Source organism: Mirounga leonina, unplaced genomic scaffold (assembly GCF_011800145.1).
Source record: "Mirounga leonina isolate KUSES-001 unplaced genomic scaffold, KU_Mleo_1.0 Mir_127, whole genome shotgun sequence".
Lineage (NCBI taxonomy): Eukaryota > Metazoa > Chordata > Mammalia > Carnivora > Phocidae > Mirounga > Mirounga leonina.
In genome coordinates, this window is record NW_023270316.1 from 2,185,643 (window position 1) to 2,200,979 (window position 15,337).

The 15,337-nt window shown below is 51.7% G+C and overlaps 1 protein-coding gene across 6 annotated transcripts in view; it reads right to left on the reverse strand.

The window, feature by feature from the left end:
- ARHGEF7 (Rho guanine nucleotide exchange factor 7) overlaps nucleotides 1-15,337 on the reverse strand; it is a 101,445-nt gene that overhangs the window by 69,728 nt on the left and 16,380 nt on the right. For 2 of the 6 annotated variants that reach the window (XM_035003036.1, XM_035003037.1), the window contains exons 1-3: nucleotides 6,521-6,611; nucleotides 4,428-4,512; nucleotides 361-491 (exon numbers count right to left, since the gene is read on the reverse strand). In XM_035003036.1, coding sequence (XP_034858927.1) covers nucleotides 361-491; nucleotides 4,428-4,512; nucleotides 6,521-6,526 — 222 coding nt within the window. In that variant the 5' untranslated portion in view covers nucleotides 6,527-6,611. Of the gene's footprint in view, nucleotides 1-360; nucleotides 492-4,427; nucleotides 4,513-6,520; nucleotides 6,612-10,506; nucleotides 10,606-15,337 lie in introns of those variants that run through there. The other 4 variants (XM_035003042.1, XM_035003040.1, XM_035003041.1 and 1 more) reach the window with 3 other exon arrangements.

Consider the following 15,337-nt stretch of genomic DNA (forward strand, 5'->3'; position numbering starts at 1 on the left):
AGCCATTTCTTCCTTACACATCTAAATTTCTTATTCCCATACTTCTGTACATTTGCACAAAGCAAATAAAGTACAAGGGATCTGGGAAACACTTTAAAGCACCCATCTCTCTAGATTAACACATCTAAGGACTCTTAAAATATAGCCCCCAAAATACACAAGTTTCTCAAAAGCAGTCAAGTGTAACATGTGGATAATGTGGTGATAAACAAATGCCATACGCAAGCAAAGGGACCACGGGAACAAAGCCGAAGTGCCCTCCGGCTGGGCAGCGCCCAGTTCAGGGGCATACAGACCTTCCTGGACATACCTGCACACACTCATCTCCCCGACATACTCCAATCATTCATTCAAACTTACCAAACTTCGATACTGGCCCTGGAACAATTTTGAAGTCCGACTGTGCGAAGGCTGAGCTCCCAGCGAGTCAAAAGACTTTATCCGATGAGATGAGGGCCGGGCACACACGGAGTCACTTCCCAGGCCAATGTCTGAAAAGGTCGTGCAGAGAGAAGAGCGGGCTGAGACGCTGGCAAGCGCGTACCCTGCAGCCCACCGGACTCTCAACGGGGGCAGCCCCAGGGGACACACGGCAGGGGCAACGAAGCGGGCCGCACGTGCAGCAGGGCAGACTGCCCACCGCAGAAACGGCCCGCACGCTCCCCAGAAATTAACTGGGCGGAACTATTCATCAGTTCCTTAGTATAACTTTCAAATTTCTTAAAGGTTTTGTAACTTTTTAATATTTTCCCCTTCATATGGAAAACATAAGTCTCTCAAATTCAGAGCATCCCCCCAGTACTGCTTCCCGACACACTGTCCCTGCCCACCCACTTCTCCAGGACTGAGCTTCATGCAATAAGCAGCAGGAATTATTTGCAACAAAAGGAAAAGACTCTTACTTAAAGAGAAAAATCCCCTTAGAGCTTTTAGCTAGGGACCCTTTTGAGGATTACTTCCTCAGAACGAAGGCAGCCACACTTTACTTCACAAAGCTGCTGGAAGGACTGAAGTAAGCAGGTATGAAAGTGCTCAGCTCACTCCCTCAGTCTCTTCATGAGCAGAGACACTCCACTTGGGCCAACCACCAAGTAAATGTTAGCAACCCATTTCTCAGAAGGGAGTGGACTAAAAAAAAACCGATGAAGCCATGAAGAAACTTTCCAGGGAAATCACTATACCAAGAGCCACAAACCTAGCAACTTCCTAAAACTACTACACATATGGGGAGCCTTCTTTAAAAATGTCTTTGGGGCTGTGGGTGGCTCAGTCAGCTAAGCAGCCGGCTCTTGATTTCGGCTCTGCGCCGAGCACAGAGCCTGCCTGGGGTTCTCTCTCTCCCTCTGCCCCTCCCCCCCCCACCCCCCACCCCCCCCACGCACGCTCTCTAAAAATAAAGTATAAATACATAAGCAAGCAAAGTAATAAAACGGAAATATCCTCAAGCCGGTCATCTCCGGTTCCTGTTCCTCCGGCAGGGCTGCTGGGGTTGGCTCACACCGGGCCTCCGAGGCCCCGCTAGCGGCCGGCTGCACGTCTGCAGCTCTCCCAGGGAGAAGCACACAGGCTGCGGGCTGCGCCAGCCCCGGGGCTGCGCTCCCCGAGGGCCAAGCAGGCCTGCGCACGTGGCGAGGGCCCGCTTGCCGGGGCTTCTGCCTGTCCTTCCTGATGCCCAGCCGGCTCTACAGACAGAGGCCGGCGTCTGGAAACCCAGGCCTCGAACAGCCGTGCAGGCCCGGTCCTAAGGCCCTGGCAGAGCCGCTCGAACAGGCCACTGCCACCCTCAGGTCCTGCCTCAGGCTGTAGTCATGGCCGGTGCTTCCTACCGCAGCAAGGCCAGACCTCAGGAATCCCGAGGACAAAACCAGCTCCTCGGGGGCACTTCCCGGGGATTCCGCCCACAGTGGCGACGTGCCGTGCTCCCCGTTCTCGCCTAACGCTACCTTTCAAGGGACCGCTTAGTGTAATGGAAGGGTCTTAGGACATCCCTTCTTTCCCACGGTCTTCTGTCCAGTTAAAAGGCAAGTGTTCATCGATATACCCAAAGAACACAAGGGTCTCTAAGTGGCAGAAGTAAAGGGAAAACATGAACATGCTCTTCTCAACAAGGCCTACAAACCTGGAACCAACAGCTGCAACCATGTTATTATTCAGTCATTCAAAAGTGAGATCTAAAAAGACACAGTCACTTCCATCACGCAGACTTCAGGGACAAAATTTAAGAGCAAATAGCTCAATATAAAAGCACAAGTTCTTGGAGCACCTGGGCGGCTCAGTTAGGCACCCAACTTTTGATTTCTGCTCAGGTCGTGATCACAGGGTCATGGGACGGAGCCCTGCATCAGGCTCCACACTCAGTGCAGAGTCTGCCTGTGATTCTCTCTCCCCCTCTCCCACTGCCCCTCTCTCCTCTTGCACACAGGCACGCTCTTGCTCTAAAAATAAATAAATAAATAAGGGGGGGGGCCTTTCCAGCTGAGAGGCTTCCAGTGTCAACACTGAAAGGAAGAGTACCAAGTTTATCAGGTTTATTTTGCAGCTTTCCAAACAGGTCTTTGTCAAGAACACCTTACATCTTCTAAGTGTCCACTGCTCTCAAGGGTACAGGAGTAATACTTGTGCACAAGAGGGGGTAAAAACAACGGTACCATGCCCAGGAGACGTCAGATCGGGGCCACGTTCGTGATGAGGAGCACCCGCCCAAGGGCATGGACCAAAGCTGCCCCATGGCAGCGCCCCCCCCCGCCCCATCTTCCCGGAGACCAAGCAAGCATCGGCCCTCCTCCCTCCTGAGCAGCCACCAGAGAAGGAGGCCCTGGGGGCAGGCTGCCTCTGTGTCTGCCACGCTCTCCAACAGAGAACCCCAGCAGTCCCAGGACGCACCCGCAAAACTGAGGCACCGGTGGCTATTAAAGCAGCTCGCAGGCAGGACCCACGTGGCGAAGACATGCAGCTGTGCCCGCTCTGCCTTGGTTCCTCCGTTCAATTTCAATGATCTGCTCTAAGGTTTCCGTCACTGCATTACGCCCACCGTCACACACGTCTCTTCCTAGTCTGGCGGTTCACATCAAAGCTACCTCCATTACAATGTGGGATAAAGAAGGCAGCTTCAATGCCTAACAACCGTATAAAATGTCCTAAAGTTCTGTCTGCTAAACATCAAGTGGTAGGATGATTCTAACTATGTACATCTTTATACCCCCTTCCCTTCTCCATCCTGGTCTCTCTCCCTCCTCCTGGATTTAGATCGTCACCGACCTCGCACACTTGCTCACGTAAGGTCCTAACCTATCAACTGAGCCAATTCCCCCAGATACTTCCAACTCAACAGCCCTAGGAGATTTTCAGCTTTAAACCACACAGTCAAGCTGGGAAAACACAGCCACATCAAGAGTCCTGCCCAGGGACAGCAGGCAGCGGCTCTGGGTGGCACTCCCCCCACGCCGGCCCCCCATCCTACACCTCTGCGCGGGCAGGAGACGGCACCCGGACAGCCATCCCAGCAAACAAGTTCTAGGAAGGGGCACCTGAGCCCCTGAGCGCTGCACACCCCAAGCTGGGACTGCAGCCCACAGTGTTCTGACTGTTCCCCCACACCCTATCTGAAGGACCAGGAAGAAAATGACAAGAGCCCCTCACAAAATACACTTGAGGTTTCTTATCAAGAGACCTCAAGGTCTACTTGTTCCCATAAAGCTGAACCTAAAAATGTATAAAGGTAAATGGAAAAAGAAAAAGGACTTTAAAACGCAAGAGCCACTAAGTCCTTTTAGATCCACACAGCTCTCTAAAGATAGAGCTTCTCGGTGCTCAGGGGTCAGGCGGGGCCTCCCTCCAAGAAATCTACACAGAAGCTCTCCTGTCCTCACAGTGTCTGGGAGCTCTGCTCCATTCAGCCCCCTCCACTGAGGGATGACCCAGGCTCACAACACTGCAAAGCTCATAGCCTGGGCATCCTCATCACCCTCAAGAGGCCTAGCCCAGGTAGGGGTTTATTTCAGGGGCCAATTCACTGGCCACTTCCCTGGTCATGACCACACCTCAAAAACAGTCCCTGGATCTGCTCCCGAGACATGAGCTTTGATCAGCATAAACTTAATAAAAACCCAGAGAAAGTGCTTCTAGCTCCAAGACAGCCCATGAATGTGCCCACAAGAAAAACATTTCTCCTCTGCTTACGGTTTCAACTAGACATCTTTCTGCCCACAGAAAGGAAAATACCTGCTATCCACCAGAGGCCCAAAGAGGAAGACTGATCGAATAAGGAAAAAAAAAAAAAAAATCACAGCAAAAATTACAGCCAAATATGTAATGTGATAGCTTATTTTTACAATTCAGTAATGTTCATTTTTGCCTTGCCAACCGAAAAGCAAATGTTTTTGCCCTTTTATCTTCCCACCCCCTCAAGTTCAATAAAAAATTCTTACCTGCTGTTACTTTGTTTAGAGTCACTAAGGAACTGAGGACCTTGTTAAAATTCTGCCCCTGATACAAATCATTTGCATCAAATGTCTGAAAGGAAAAATTAAACAAGTTAGTAGGGTCTTATACATTGGGTGCAGGATAAATGAAGTTCTCCCAGCAGTGAGAGGACCATGGCAGGATTCGCTGAGCAAGTCCTAAAGATGCAGACTGACCCGAAGGAGCAGACCAGTGAACACAACTTCCAGCAGAGGGGCAGGGGTCCCACCAGAGTTCCCTCGTTCAGGCACGCTTTGATCCGGGACACAGGGCATGAGACCAGCTTCACAACCGCCAACTCCCCACATGGCCCCAAACCCCCTTGGCGAGCCGGGGAGGAGCCGTCCCAGCTATAGGGAGCTGCAGCTGCCGGCCCTCGGCGGGGCTGAGCTGAGCTGGCTTCACAATCCCACCCCAGCCACAGTCCGTTCCACAGCTAAGCACAGCAAGAGAAACACAGAACTGACCGCATGAGGAAGGGAAAACAGAAGCAGGTTCCAGAAGGGGGACAGCTCGGGGGGGACACCTCCATCCTCCAGGCACAGCACTGAGGCCAGACCAGGACTATGGAAGTGTGCACCTCCTCCTCCAACCCCGGCCGCCTACGCACCAGGCACACGGGAGAGTCGGTCCTGGCGCTCCTGCACACACACGCACAGCCTGCCTGGACACCTCAGAGCTGCTCTACGATGTGTGCCACGCGCCAATGCACACAGATCTCACCCCCAAATACCGCCTGAAGACTACATACAGCTTCTGATCACCAAGGAACCTCCACAAAAAAGTTCTAGTGAAATCACCCACAACTGCACCAGAAAAATGATGAAAAGATCTCTTTCAGAGATGTTGGTAACAAACATGTACTTAGATACCCAAACATAAACCATGTCAACAGCCTTCCAAGTTTCTCGCACTAACATCACCAGTCATCCCAGGAAGGAGTATCAGGAGGAGGAGGAGGGCCCCAACTTCCTCTCCAGGCTGCCTGCCACCTCCTCTTCCTCCACCTCGCACATCCTGCCAGGAACCCCCTCTTCTTCCTGCCTCCCGCCACCCATCCCTCAACTCTTTCTCACAGGACTTCTCCTGGCCACGCTTCCCCACCACACTTGGTGAGGTGCCCTAACCAGGCTCTCCCAGTACACTCATGACAAGGACAACATTATGTTCCATGAGTGGATGCTGCCCTACACTGTAAGATCTATAAACCAGATTTCGCAACACCTAACATCTAGCAAAACGGCCAGCACAGAGTAAAAATTCCAATGCTTGCTGAATGGAAAAATGTACCAATCAATCCACCGTCCACCCTGTGGTGCTAAATGTCACTAAGGGACATCTACGTCAAGAGTCGCTAAGAGGAGCCATTCCATATCCAACTGCTGCCTCCCTCAAAAAATCTTCAGTTAAGAGTCTTTGCATTTAATTTCTGAAAGGAATAAAAATCATGAGGTCGAGTTAAACATGGGCAACCAGAAGAAAAACCAAAAAACTCAAAAACTTCAAGAAAAGGAGGCCATCAAATCATGGAGTCAAGGGAGGAGCTGAACACACAGCTTGCCTTCCTAAACGCTGAAAGAAACTGAACGGAGCCCTAGCGTGTAGGTGTGGCCGCACCGACGCATTCCGCACACAGGTCCCGATGCCGTTTCCCTCACAGCGGACATACACAAGGCGGCGGATTTCATGCCAGACCCTTCCTGAACAAGGTATCCCTCAGAACAGAGCGTCTTTAGAATCAGCTCCTACAACACAGAATGTAATTCATCTGTTGTGATATTTAAGAAATTCCAAGTCAAATGAGGGCGCGATCTAGGCTGACACGTCCACCTTCATTTTTTAATGTGTTAAATTTTTTTTTGTTTTTTTAGAGAATTAAGAGTATTAAGCTCAATAGGCCCCAACTTCCTTACATGTAGAATACGAATATTCCCTCACTTGTGAAATGTGGGAGTAGCTAATCTGCAGGTCTTCCAGCTCTAAAGCTCTCATTTTAGAGATAGAGTAATTAAATGTGTGGCATCCTATGAGAAGAATTCTATATAAAAAGTCTACTAACCTTCATCGTGGTGAGGCAGCAGCAAGTCACAAAACCCAGAAAAACAGGATGTTGAAAACTGAAGTTTCCTGTTACTCCAGAACTATATATCTTTCTTACTTGGATACCAGGAAGCGTCTGGTTGGCTGAGGCTGCCCGCCAATGGGCTTCAATGTGACATCAGAACTTAAGTGAATTCACATATGCACCACATTTCTTAACAGGAAACCACACAGTGACAGGAGACAAATGCTTGCCACGGAGGAAAAACACACATTCTGGATCAATGAAATGTTTTGACTAAAACCCTTCTCTAGAAAGAGACAGCAGACTATTTCCTGAATCAGGAATCTATTCAACAAAAACCAAAATCAGGAAAGTCTTCGAGTATATAGTTTGTACTATGGGAACAAGAGCAAAGTCTCATGAGGACTCTTACAGAAAGATCTCAGCAAAAGTCAGGCCACTTGTAGAAGGAGGACACTCAGCACACTAAATATCCAGGGACACTCAGTGCCTGAGCACACCCGCTCCACGTCATGGCCGAACCATGCTGCCCAAAGAGCAGCCCCCGGCCACCCCGGCTGGGGTCACGAGCCAGCAGGAGGGAAGGAAGCAAACCCTAAGGTCCACCCTTCCTCAAGTGGCACTGGGAACAGTGGTCTCAGAGGAGGCCACATGGTAGGATCTCCAGGAATTTAGAAAACCAAGATACTCAAGCCAAACCCCAGACCAATTAAACCGGCATCTCCGAGGAGCAACTGCCCTTCAAAATTTGAACACTCCCCAGGCAATTCCGTGCAGCCAGTGGGAGAAACATGCCCCTGGAGAACAAGGAAGGTGTGAATATTCTCCCCAGGCAGGCTCACCCCCATGACCATACGGACAGTAAGGAGGGAACACTCAATATCCCAGAGATCTTGGAAAAGCATATTGCCAAAAACTCACCCTCACTCTCACATTTAAGTGAATTAAATGTATAGCAGAATCCAATATCCTCAAAGTAAAATTATCCTACCAGTTCCCCCCCAAAATAATGTATTTTTTTAAAAAATCAGTAAATTTAATGTCAAAAGAAACACAAGAGTGACACAGAGCAAACATAAACCACAGGGAAAGACAGATAGAAGGGAGCAGAGCTGCAAGTGAGGCACGGAAGTGCTCTCAACAGCACCTCTGTATGCACTAACCAAGGGGAGCTGCCCGCCCTTCTCAGCTGGAAGGCTGCCCCCTGCCTGTTACAGCCTCAGTTTACGGGAGGCACGGAAGCCCTCAGCACCTCCGGTTCCTCATCCTTCGCATGGGAAGGAAGAACATATACTGGCGATAACAAGGACAGGAAGCAGCAACGTGCAAATGTCTCGCATGTTGGAGAATGTACGAGATTTAAAAACTCTGAATCCTGCGCACCAAGCCTGTGGTTTCCTGTAAAACTGACGTATCAGTAACTATATTTACCAAAGAAAATTGTTTTCTAAAACACAGCTACCAAGAAAAAAGCATCCTCGATAACTGGGGGTGCTCTGGAGCAGAGACCTCACAGACCAGGCAGAGAAGGGAGTGCAGGTGTCCGCACCGCATGCTGCACACGGCGCCCCCCCACGCCCTCTGGCCCTGCCCTCCACTGCTCTGCACCAGCCAGCTCCCAGCTCCTGCTCCCACTCCCACAGGAGAGGACCCGACCCCATCAAAGTGCTTGGGTTCCCATCCAGAATTCCCACCCCTGAAGCTGCTGCCTGACAAGACTAGCCCTCTTGCTCACATCTTTCCACCTTAACGGCGTGGACACCGTGGCACCCCAAGGCTCCTGGAGGGAAATATACCAGCACGGAAGAGGAAGAGTGGCCCCCCAGCCTGCACTCAGGTCTGCTCACAGCTGGGGTGAGCTGCACCTGCTGCTGGGGGCCCCCTCACTGTCACCGAACAGCCACCCCTATTTGCGAATGCTTCCACAAAACGGTCACTCCCTGCACTGTCTGCCCAACACTCAAATATTCAAAGCCTTTTCACACAATTAACTCTCAGGGTGGGAATCCCAGCGGACCTCATCCCAGCCCATTTTTAACACAGTGGGAAACAATCACAAAATCCAAGCAGCACAGGGGGCAGAGGGGAAGGCGTCAGCAGCGCGAGCCTCAAGGGCAGCTGCGGTGAGTGGGGCTCATGCAGAGCAGACCGAGGCCACCAGCAGCAGGGGGGTGCGGTCCCCAAGGCCGCCACCCTTCTAAAGGTCCTGACTGGGGAGACAGACCTCCTTGCAACAGGAGAGAAAGGATATTGAATCTGAGACTCTCAGGCTGGGGGTCCCACCTCCCCAGCCCAGAGGGGGCTGCTAGGAACCCGCCGACACAGTTTGCAGCCCGAAGACAGCCAGCCATCCCCGCCCTGGACCCGGCACAGTGGAGGCGGCAGCTGCAGGCCAGCTACACGCAGCGCTCCCCCACATCATGGTGGGCCCCCAACCTGGGATCTGCTAGACGCCCCAAGGAACATGGGGTTCCCTTACGGCTGTAGCCTCCAGAATGAGCTGATAGGACCACAAATCTACCAACAAGTACCCCACCAAGGAACGAAAGCTGTGGCTTTCTACACCAATACCTCCACCAAAAAAAGCAGAAGATTAAGATAAAATTAAGATAAAATGTTCCGAAATTCAAGTTGATGAAAGTGTATTCCACAAGTACAATTACAGGCAGAGAGGTCTAAAGAGAAACACGCACATACAGGCATGACAGAATCATCCCGAAACTAGCGACTTCCTTTATCAGGGGAAAGATGCCAAATACCAGAAAGATTCTAGCCAAGAACATAGTCTCTTCAATTCAATCAAAGCAGGGCACTGCCATAATCTTCCTAAAACTATCAGAATACTTTTCCCCCTGGGCTTGCCAAACGCCCCCAGGTGGGCAGGTGGGCGGGCAGCACAGGACATCAGGGACAAGGGACACCTCCAGGGACACCTCCTGGCCAAGCAGTGAGGGCAGGGCAGAGACAGGCTCTTGGCATGGATGCAGCTGTGTCCTCCAGCTCCTCTCGCAGACCAAACCCTTACCTCCACTGGGGGAGCCCACAGAGGGGTTCAACTTAGCTTCATCAACAAAACAGCACATCACTAAGCCAGCTGACACCAAAAGCCACCACCAAAGGCTCCAAGCTGTTTCTCTACCAACACCGGCTAGTCCTGGATGTCCCCGAACAAGGTACAATTCGGAGAGAACCTTGAAGGAAAGGGGAGACTGATGCAAAGGGCTCTGAACAAAGCAGCACGGACAAGACATGAAGTGGAGCCCAGACAGAGCACAAGCCCGCCGGACACAGCGCTCGCTGCAGCGCTCATGGTCGCCGGCCACACCGCATCGCTCGGAGGTAACAGGGGCCTGATCAGCAGTCAGTCCCTGAGAGCAGATGTAAAGCAGCACTGCCACAGAGAAACCAGGCTAGATGGCCCCCCAATCCAAACCAGGACGAAGGGCAAGGCAGGACGGCACATGAGCGCACCCGCACGAGCTGCAACCCGCCCGCGGAAGAGGCCGGACGCTGCCAGCTCTGGGTCAGCAGCACCTGCCACCAGAGAGCAGAAGGGCCTCGGGAAGAGGGGGACAACCATGTGTGCTCTCAGATGTGGGGACACTCAGCTGTAGGCGGAAGGCAGCAGGGAGAAGGTATGCCATCTGGGTCAGGAGGATGCCATCTGGCCCGAGAGGCCACCTGCCCAGCGTCCCTCCCAGATCTGCCTGGCAGAGGCCCAGAGAAACCAGCTCCTCAGAGCACCCGCCACCCTGACCCCTCACCCCCAGAAATACTGTCAGTGATCATCACCAGAAGGGTCAACACAGGCCGTCAAAGACCTGAATATCTGGCCCAGATTCACCTTCCCAGCCTTAACTTTTGCTAATCCTCTAAAAATATTCTACTTTGACCTGTTCCTTATTTATTTGGTCATACTTAACATTCAGCTAATGTTCAGTTTAGCTCCTGAACTAACACCAGAAATCAGGAAGGCTCACCTGTACAGGAAGATGGAGTTGTGGCACACAGGTCAACCAAGAGTCACCAGCATCCACACGGCAGGGCAGTGCCAGGAGGGTGACCCCTGTGTGTACCTGCGAGCGCACCCAAATGCATCAACCTCGACCTAGATACAGGAAGACTGTTTTAGGAGAAGGAGCCACCATGATTTTCAGGAAAGCCTTAACCAACAGAATATTGTTATAAAATAAATAGGTTTCAAAGGCATAAGTTCTAAGAGCAGATACTGACCCGATCTAGAACTGTCACATTCATCACACTATTTTCCAACTTCTTGTCTAACTCAAGGTCACTGCAGCTGCTGTGTGAACACTCTCCCCCACTCACTCCCCACCCACTGCCTTGCCTTCCCATGGGCTCCGGCCAACGAGATGTGAGCACATGGACACGCACCAGCTCCGAGCAGGACGATGCACACCAGCCCCAAGCAGAAGCTGGAGGAGCCTTGGGGTGTTCCAACCAACCTCCCTGGTCTTTTCCTTTCAAGGAGAATGGTAGCGGCTCCAGTTTGGGCCTTGCATCAGCCTGGATCCTGGGAGAAAGAGGAGCCTCAGAGCACAGCAACACCCTATCTGCAGCTAACTAACCAACCAGTAGACAAAACCTCTGGTGTCCTAAGCCCTGGACATGTGCGGGCTATTGACTGACGTATCTGGCAAGAACTGGCTCTGCACCCAAAGGCCACATTTTCCCCCAACGGAAGTGATTCTTGAAGGGGAGAGAAACGAACAAAACAACAAAGATATTAAGGGAAGTGGTTAGGTCACTTAGAGTCTGGCCATGTTAACACTAAAGGGTATTCAAAATAGGAACAACTGTTCCCCACATAGTACTACTCATTCCAGAGCAAACACAGCTTCCCTCCCTTCCCAAACTCTGGTCACGGTCATCACGTCAGTGCTAAAGGGAGAGGCTTTGTAGCAGCCTCCGAGAAGCAACCTGCCCGCCAGCCTGGAAGCTCGTTCCTGCTCACCCGCCTGGACAGACGGACAACCTGGGCCAGGTGCCCTACGAGCCACCAGAGGGCATCACCAGCTTAACCTCTAGATGCCCTACTACTCGTCGTGTCTACACAACAAACAAGTCACTCAGACCCCGAGGCTTAAACCAGCTCCCTTACAGGTTGTGGGTGTCAGGAGTTCCAAGCAGCCCCACTGGGGGAATACGGCTCTGGTCTCTCAGAGAGGCAGCCTGAAGGCGTCCCTGGGACTGCGTCCAAACCATGGCTGTGGAGAGTGGCCCCTCCTCAAGTCTGCACAGCAGTGAGGCCAATGAAGAGGAGGGATGCAAGCACGCAATGGAAAGGACACCACGGTGCCTGCGACTCAGGAACTGCCCAACTGCAGACCCGCACGGCCATACTGTTCGTGAGGAGGCCCGAGTGCGGCCCCACCTTTAGGAGGGAGGACAGTGCCGGAAAACCACCAGCGCATCCACCCACCACGGAGTCCTACCCTTGTGCGCCACCTCTCTCCCCACATCCAGTGACCACACCTTCTAACCAGACGGGTCAGCTCAAACAGCCATCCTGTCAGGGTGAGGATACCCCTGACAAAGAAGGGGGACAGGGTTCCCTTAATAAGGTCACCAATTTAGTAAGACCTGCAAGGCTCTCCCACCCCCACACTGGTGGGCTTCCGAATTCATGGAAGTACTAGTGCTGGAAATCAGAACTATCTTCCACAGAATAAAGAAGCAAATTTTACAGCACAAAATAGATTGTGTTATACAACATAAAGACGTCATCAGTCAAATCTTTCAACTGCCAGTGAAACTCAAACTGGCTTACGACAGCTCCAGTTAGTGTAACTAACAAGTCAAGAAAGTAAGAGCCGCAGCTCAGAAACTGGAAGCTGGGGGCCATCTTTTCAGTCTCCTTCCCTCAGTGTGGGCTGCAGATTCGGGAACGTTCTTCCTGGTGAGGCAAAGCAGCCCCAGGCCACAGCCAACAAGCCTGCCATCTGAGCAGCACGTGGCTGGCCTGGAGTCACACGGACCAAACCCACAACCGCAGAGGCAGAGCGGCATGGAGAGCCGAGGGCAAACCCGAGGGGTCCGCACAGCACCCGGGCTGCAGAGATGCAGACCAGGGGTGGATGCCGAAAGCCTCGGCAGTGGTGGTCTTTAGGTTACCTCGGCCACTGTCCACACCCTCCCCAGAGGCTCAAAAACCGCAGCAACTCAAACTCAGCCTGATCACAGACCACCCACCACAACCACCTCTGGCCCACGATGCCCTCCTGAAGAAGTAGGGCATGCACACCTGAAAGACGCCACTGACTGAGGACACCCCTGGCTAGACCCAAGAAGAAAACACTAGGGAATAGAAAGAAATGCTTTCTACAGTCTCCGGGCTAGCAGAGAGAGCCCCACAGGTGCGGCTGGCCAAGCACGTTCAACACAATGAATCGGCTCCTCCAGGGCATTTCTGAGAATGCTATTTTTGATGCAAGAAACTTACTTTTGGCACAGTTCTGGAGTGTGGTTCGCAAAGTTTAAAAATATAGTTTTGTCCTATCACACTGTCAAAAGGAATCTGATTTTGTGATGAGACGAGTAGAGAAGAATCTTTAACTCATGCTATTTAAGTTTAATGCAAATGGTCCATACTGATGGGGATATGTGAAGAACAGGACGCAGCAGGGATTTTGCCTCCTTGGCTTCTGTAGGTTTTGTTCTTAATTCTGCCTACTCCTACACTCCAGGGATAAAATTAGTTTGACGATGGATTCTATCAATACATACCGCGGTCACCCAACATGTCCCCAAACGATTTTTCATTTTAAAATGAGAATTACAGCATATTTGATTTTGTGGTTTCCACTGTATCAACACCCAACCATGAAAAAGGACAGGGACCACCCATGTAAAAAGAAACCCCAGACACATATTTTAGTGAGTTTCCAGGAGGGGGGGTGGTTAGAGAGGGGGTGACAAAATCCTAAGGAGGGCGGGAAGATAACCAGCACAATGAAAGCTCTGATCAGTCTTCACCCTCCATGGAGGAGCAATGGTCACAAGCAGAAACCACCAGAGACGCTGAAGCACCTCCAGGCAGGGAGGCCCCTGGGTGCTGTGAAGACCTCATGACGACTTTGTTTTACGAAGGAAGAAAACGAGGCTCCCAGGCTCCAAGAGACTGGGTGACAAAGGTCCCAGGAGAACAAACACGGAAGGCAGATCAGTCACCGCATTTTTCCTCGGCGGCGTGCATGCATGTGTGCAGGTCCGCAGCAAGCGGGGCAGCGGGAAGGGGCAGCAGTCTCAGACACACTGCACGGATGCGGCGCCCCACCGGCCCAGGCCAGGCCCCTGGTCTGCCTGCCAGAGCCAAGGAGGCAGGCCTGCGAAGAAGAGCCCTCCACCGGTTGCCAAACAGGGGTCTGGGCAGATGCACGACCTGCTAGAGCTTAAAGTAAGTTAGGTACGAACTTCAGAGCCAGAAAGGTAATGAGTACGTTGCATTAAAAACTTAGAGCCAACAGTTACAAAACTCAAACTCTGAGAAAGGTCTCAGAGATGGTAAAGTGAACACGCATACTGCTCTCATCCATCTTGAGAATCCACCAAAATGACAGAAGAGGCTTTAAATAATAAAGGATTCTACCACAGTGCTGTCGGCTCTATGGCTAAAGGCCATACGCAATCTAGAGAAGGCTTCAGGGAATTCTTGAGAACAGGAAGTAGATGGGCTCCTAAAGGCCAGGTGTTCCGATCAACACTTGAAAGCAACCCCCTCCCCCCAGCACCTCAACCAGTGCAGCAGCCTGAGGACAGGAAAGCAGAGCCTTCCTCCAGAAGCTGCTAGAAGGAAAGACCCCAGTAAGGACAGCCAGCTGCCTACCCTGGGTCCCTAACAAGTGACTAGCTCCAGGTGCTGCTAGACCCACATGACACAGAAGAGGAAAAGGAGGCAGTTCTACCCAAAATGAAATACGCTAAGAGCTCCAGCACCAATTTCAAGCCCAGATCACCCCTAGCTGGAGACAGGACACCTGGGGTACACAGAGGCATACCTCTACCTGCTCATGGAGGGCATCCAGACCCTTCCCTCCAGATTTCGCCCACCTGCTCCCAGCCTCAGCCCTGCAGTGAAGCCATCCTGGGCCTGTCTCTCTCTCAGCTACACAGCTGCACATTCAGGTCAGCTACGGGGCCTTTATCCACGGACAGGAATAGGAACCCACAGACAGACAACACTAAGGAGATAAAACCCACTGCCCTACTCCTCCAGCAAGGTACAGCTGAAAGCCCTGGGCACTGCATACAAAAGAAATGTTAAGATAACTCAGAGCTGGAGGGAAGCAGATTGGCTTTCTTCAGGGCCCACGAAACATGGCAGAGGGTTGTCTGGGTTTTGTGGGATTTTTGTTTTACTTCAAAAAGCCCCACAGCCCAGATGCACCAAAGAGTATAAAAAACAGCCCCAAGAAAAGCTTGCCTTCTCTGGCCAGAGCACCAGGAAAGGGGCAGTGCAGCAGACAGGAAACTTCCAGACACTAACCATGCCCACTGAACACCAAGGGGGAACATGGCCAATCCCACCACACATGGCCATAACAAAGCACCCCTCTCTCCATCCTGCCCCTCAGGTCCTGTGGAGTCACGCACAGGAGTGGGCTCTAAGATGACAAACGGAAAAATACAGGTTTCTGGCATGTTATTTACATTTTTAAAAGTACTGAAAAACTAAGAATCACCAGACAACACAATTAGTGAAAACTGGGATACAGAGCTATTGCAAGGAGCCAGGAGGAAGGGCAAGCATACTAAATCCTTCCCTTTTGTGAGGACCCAAAGGAAGGGAGC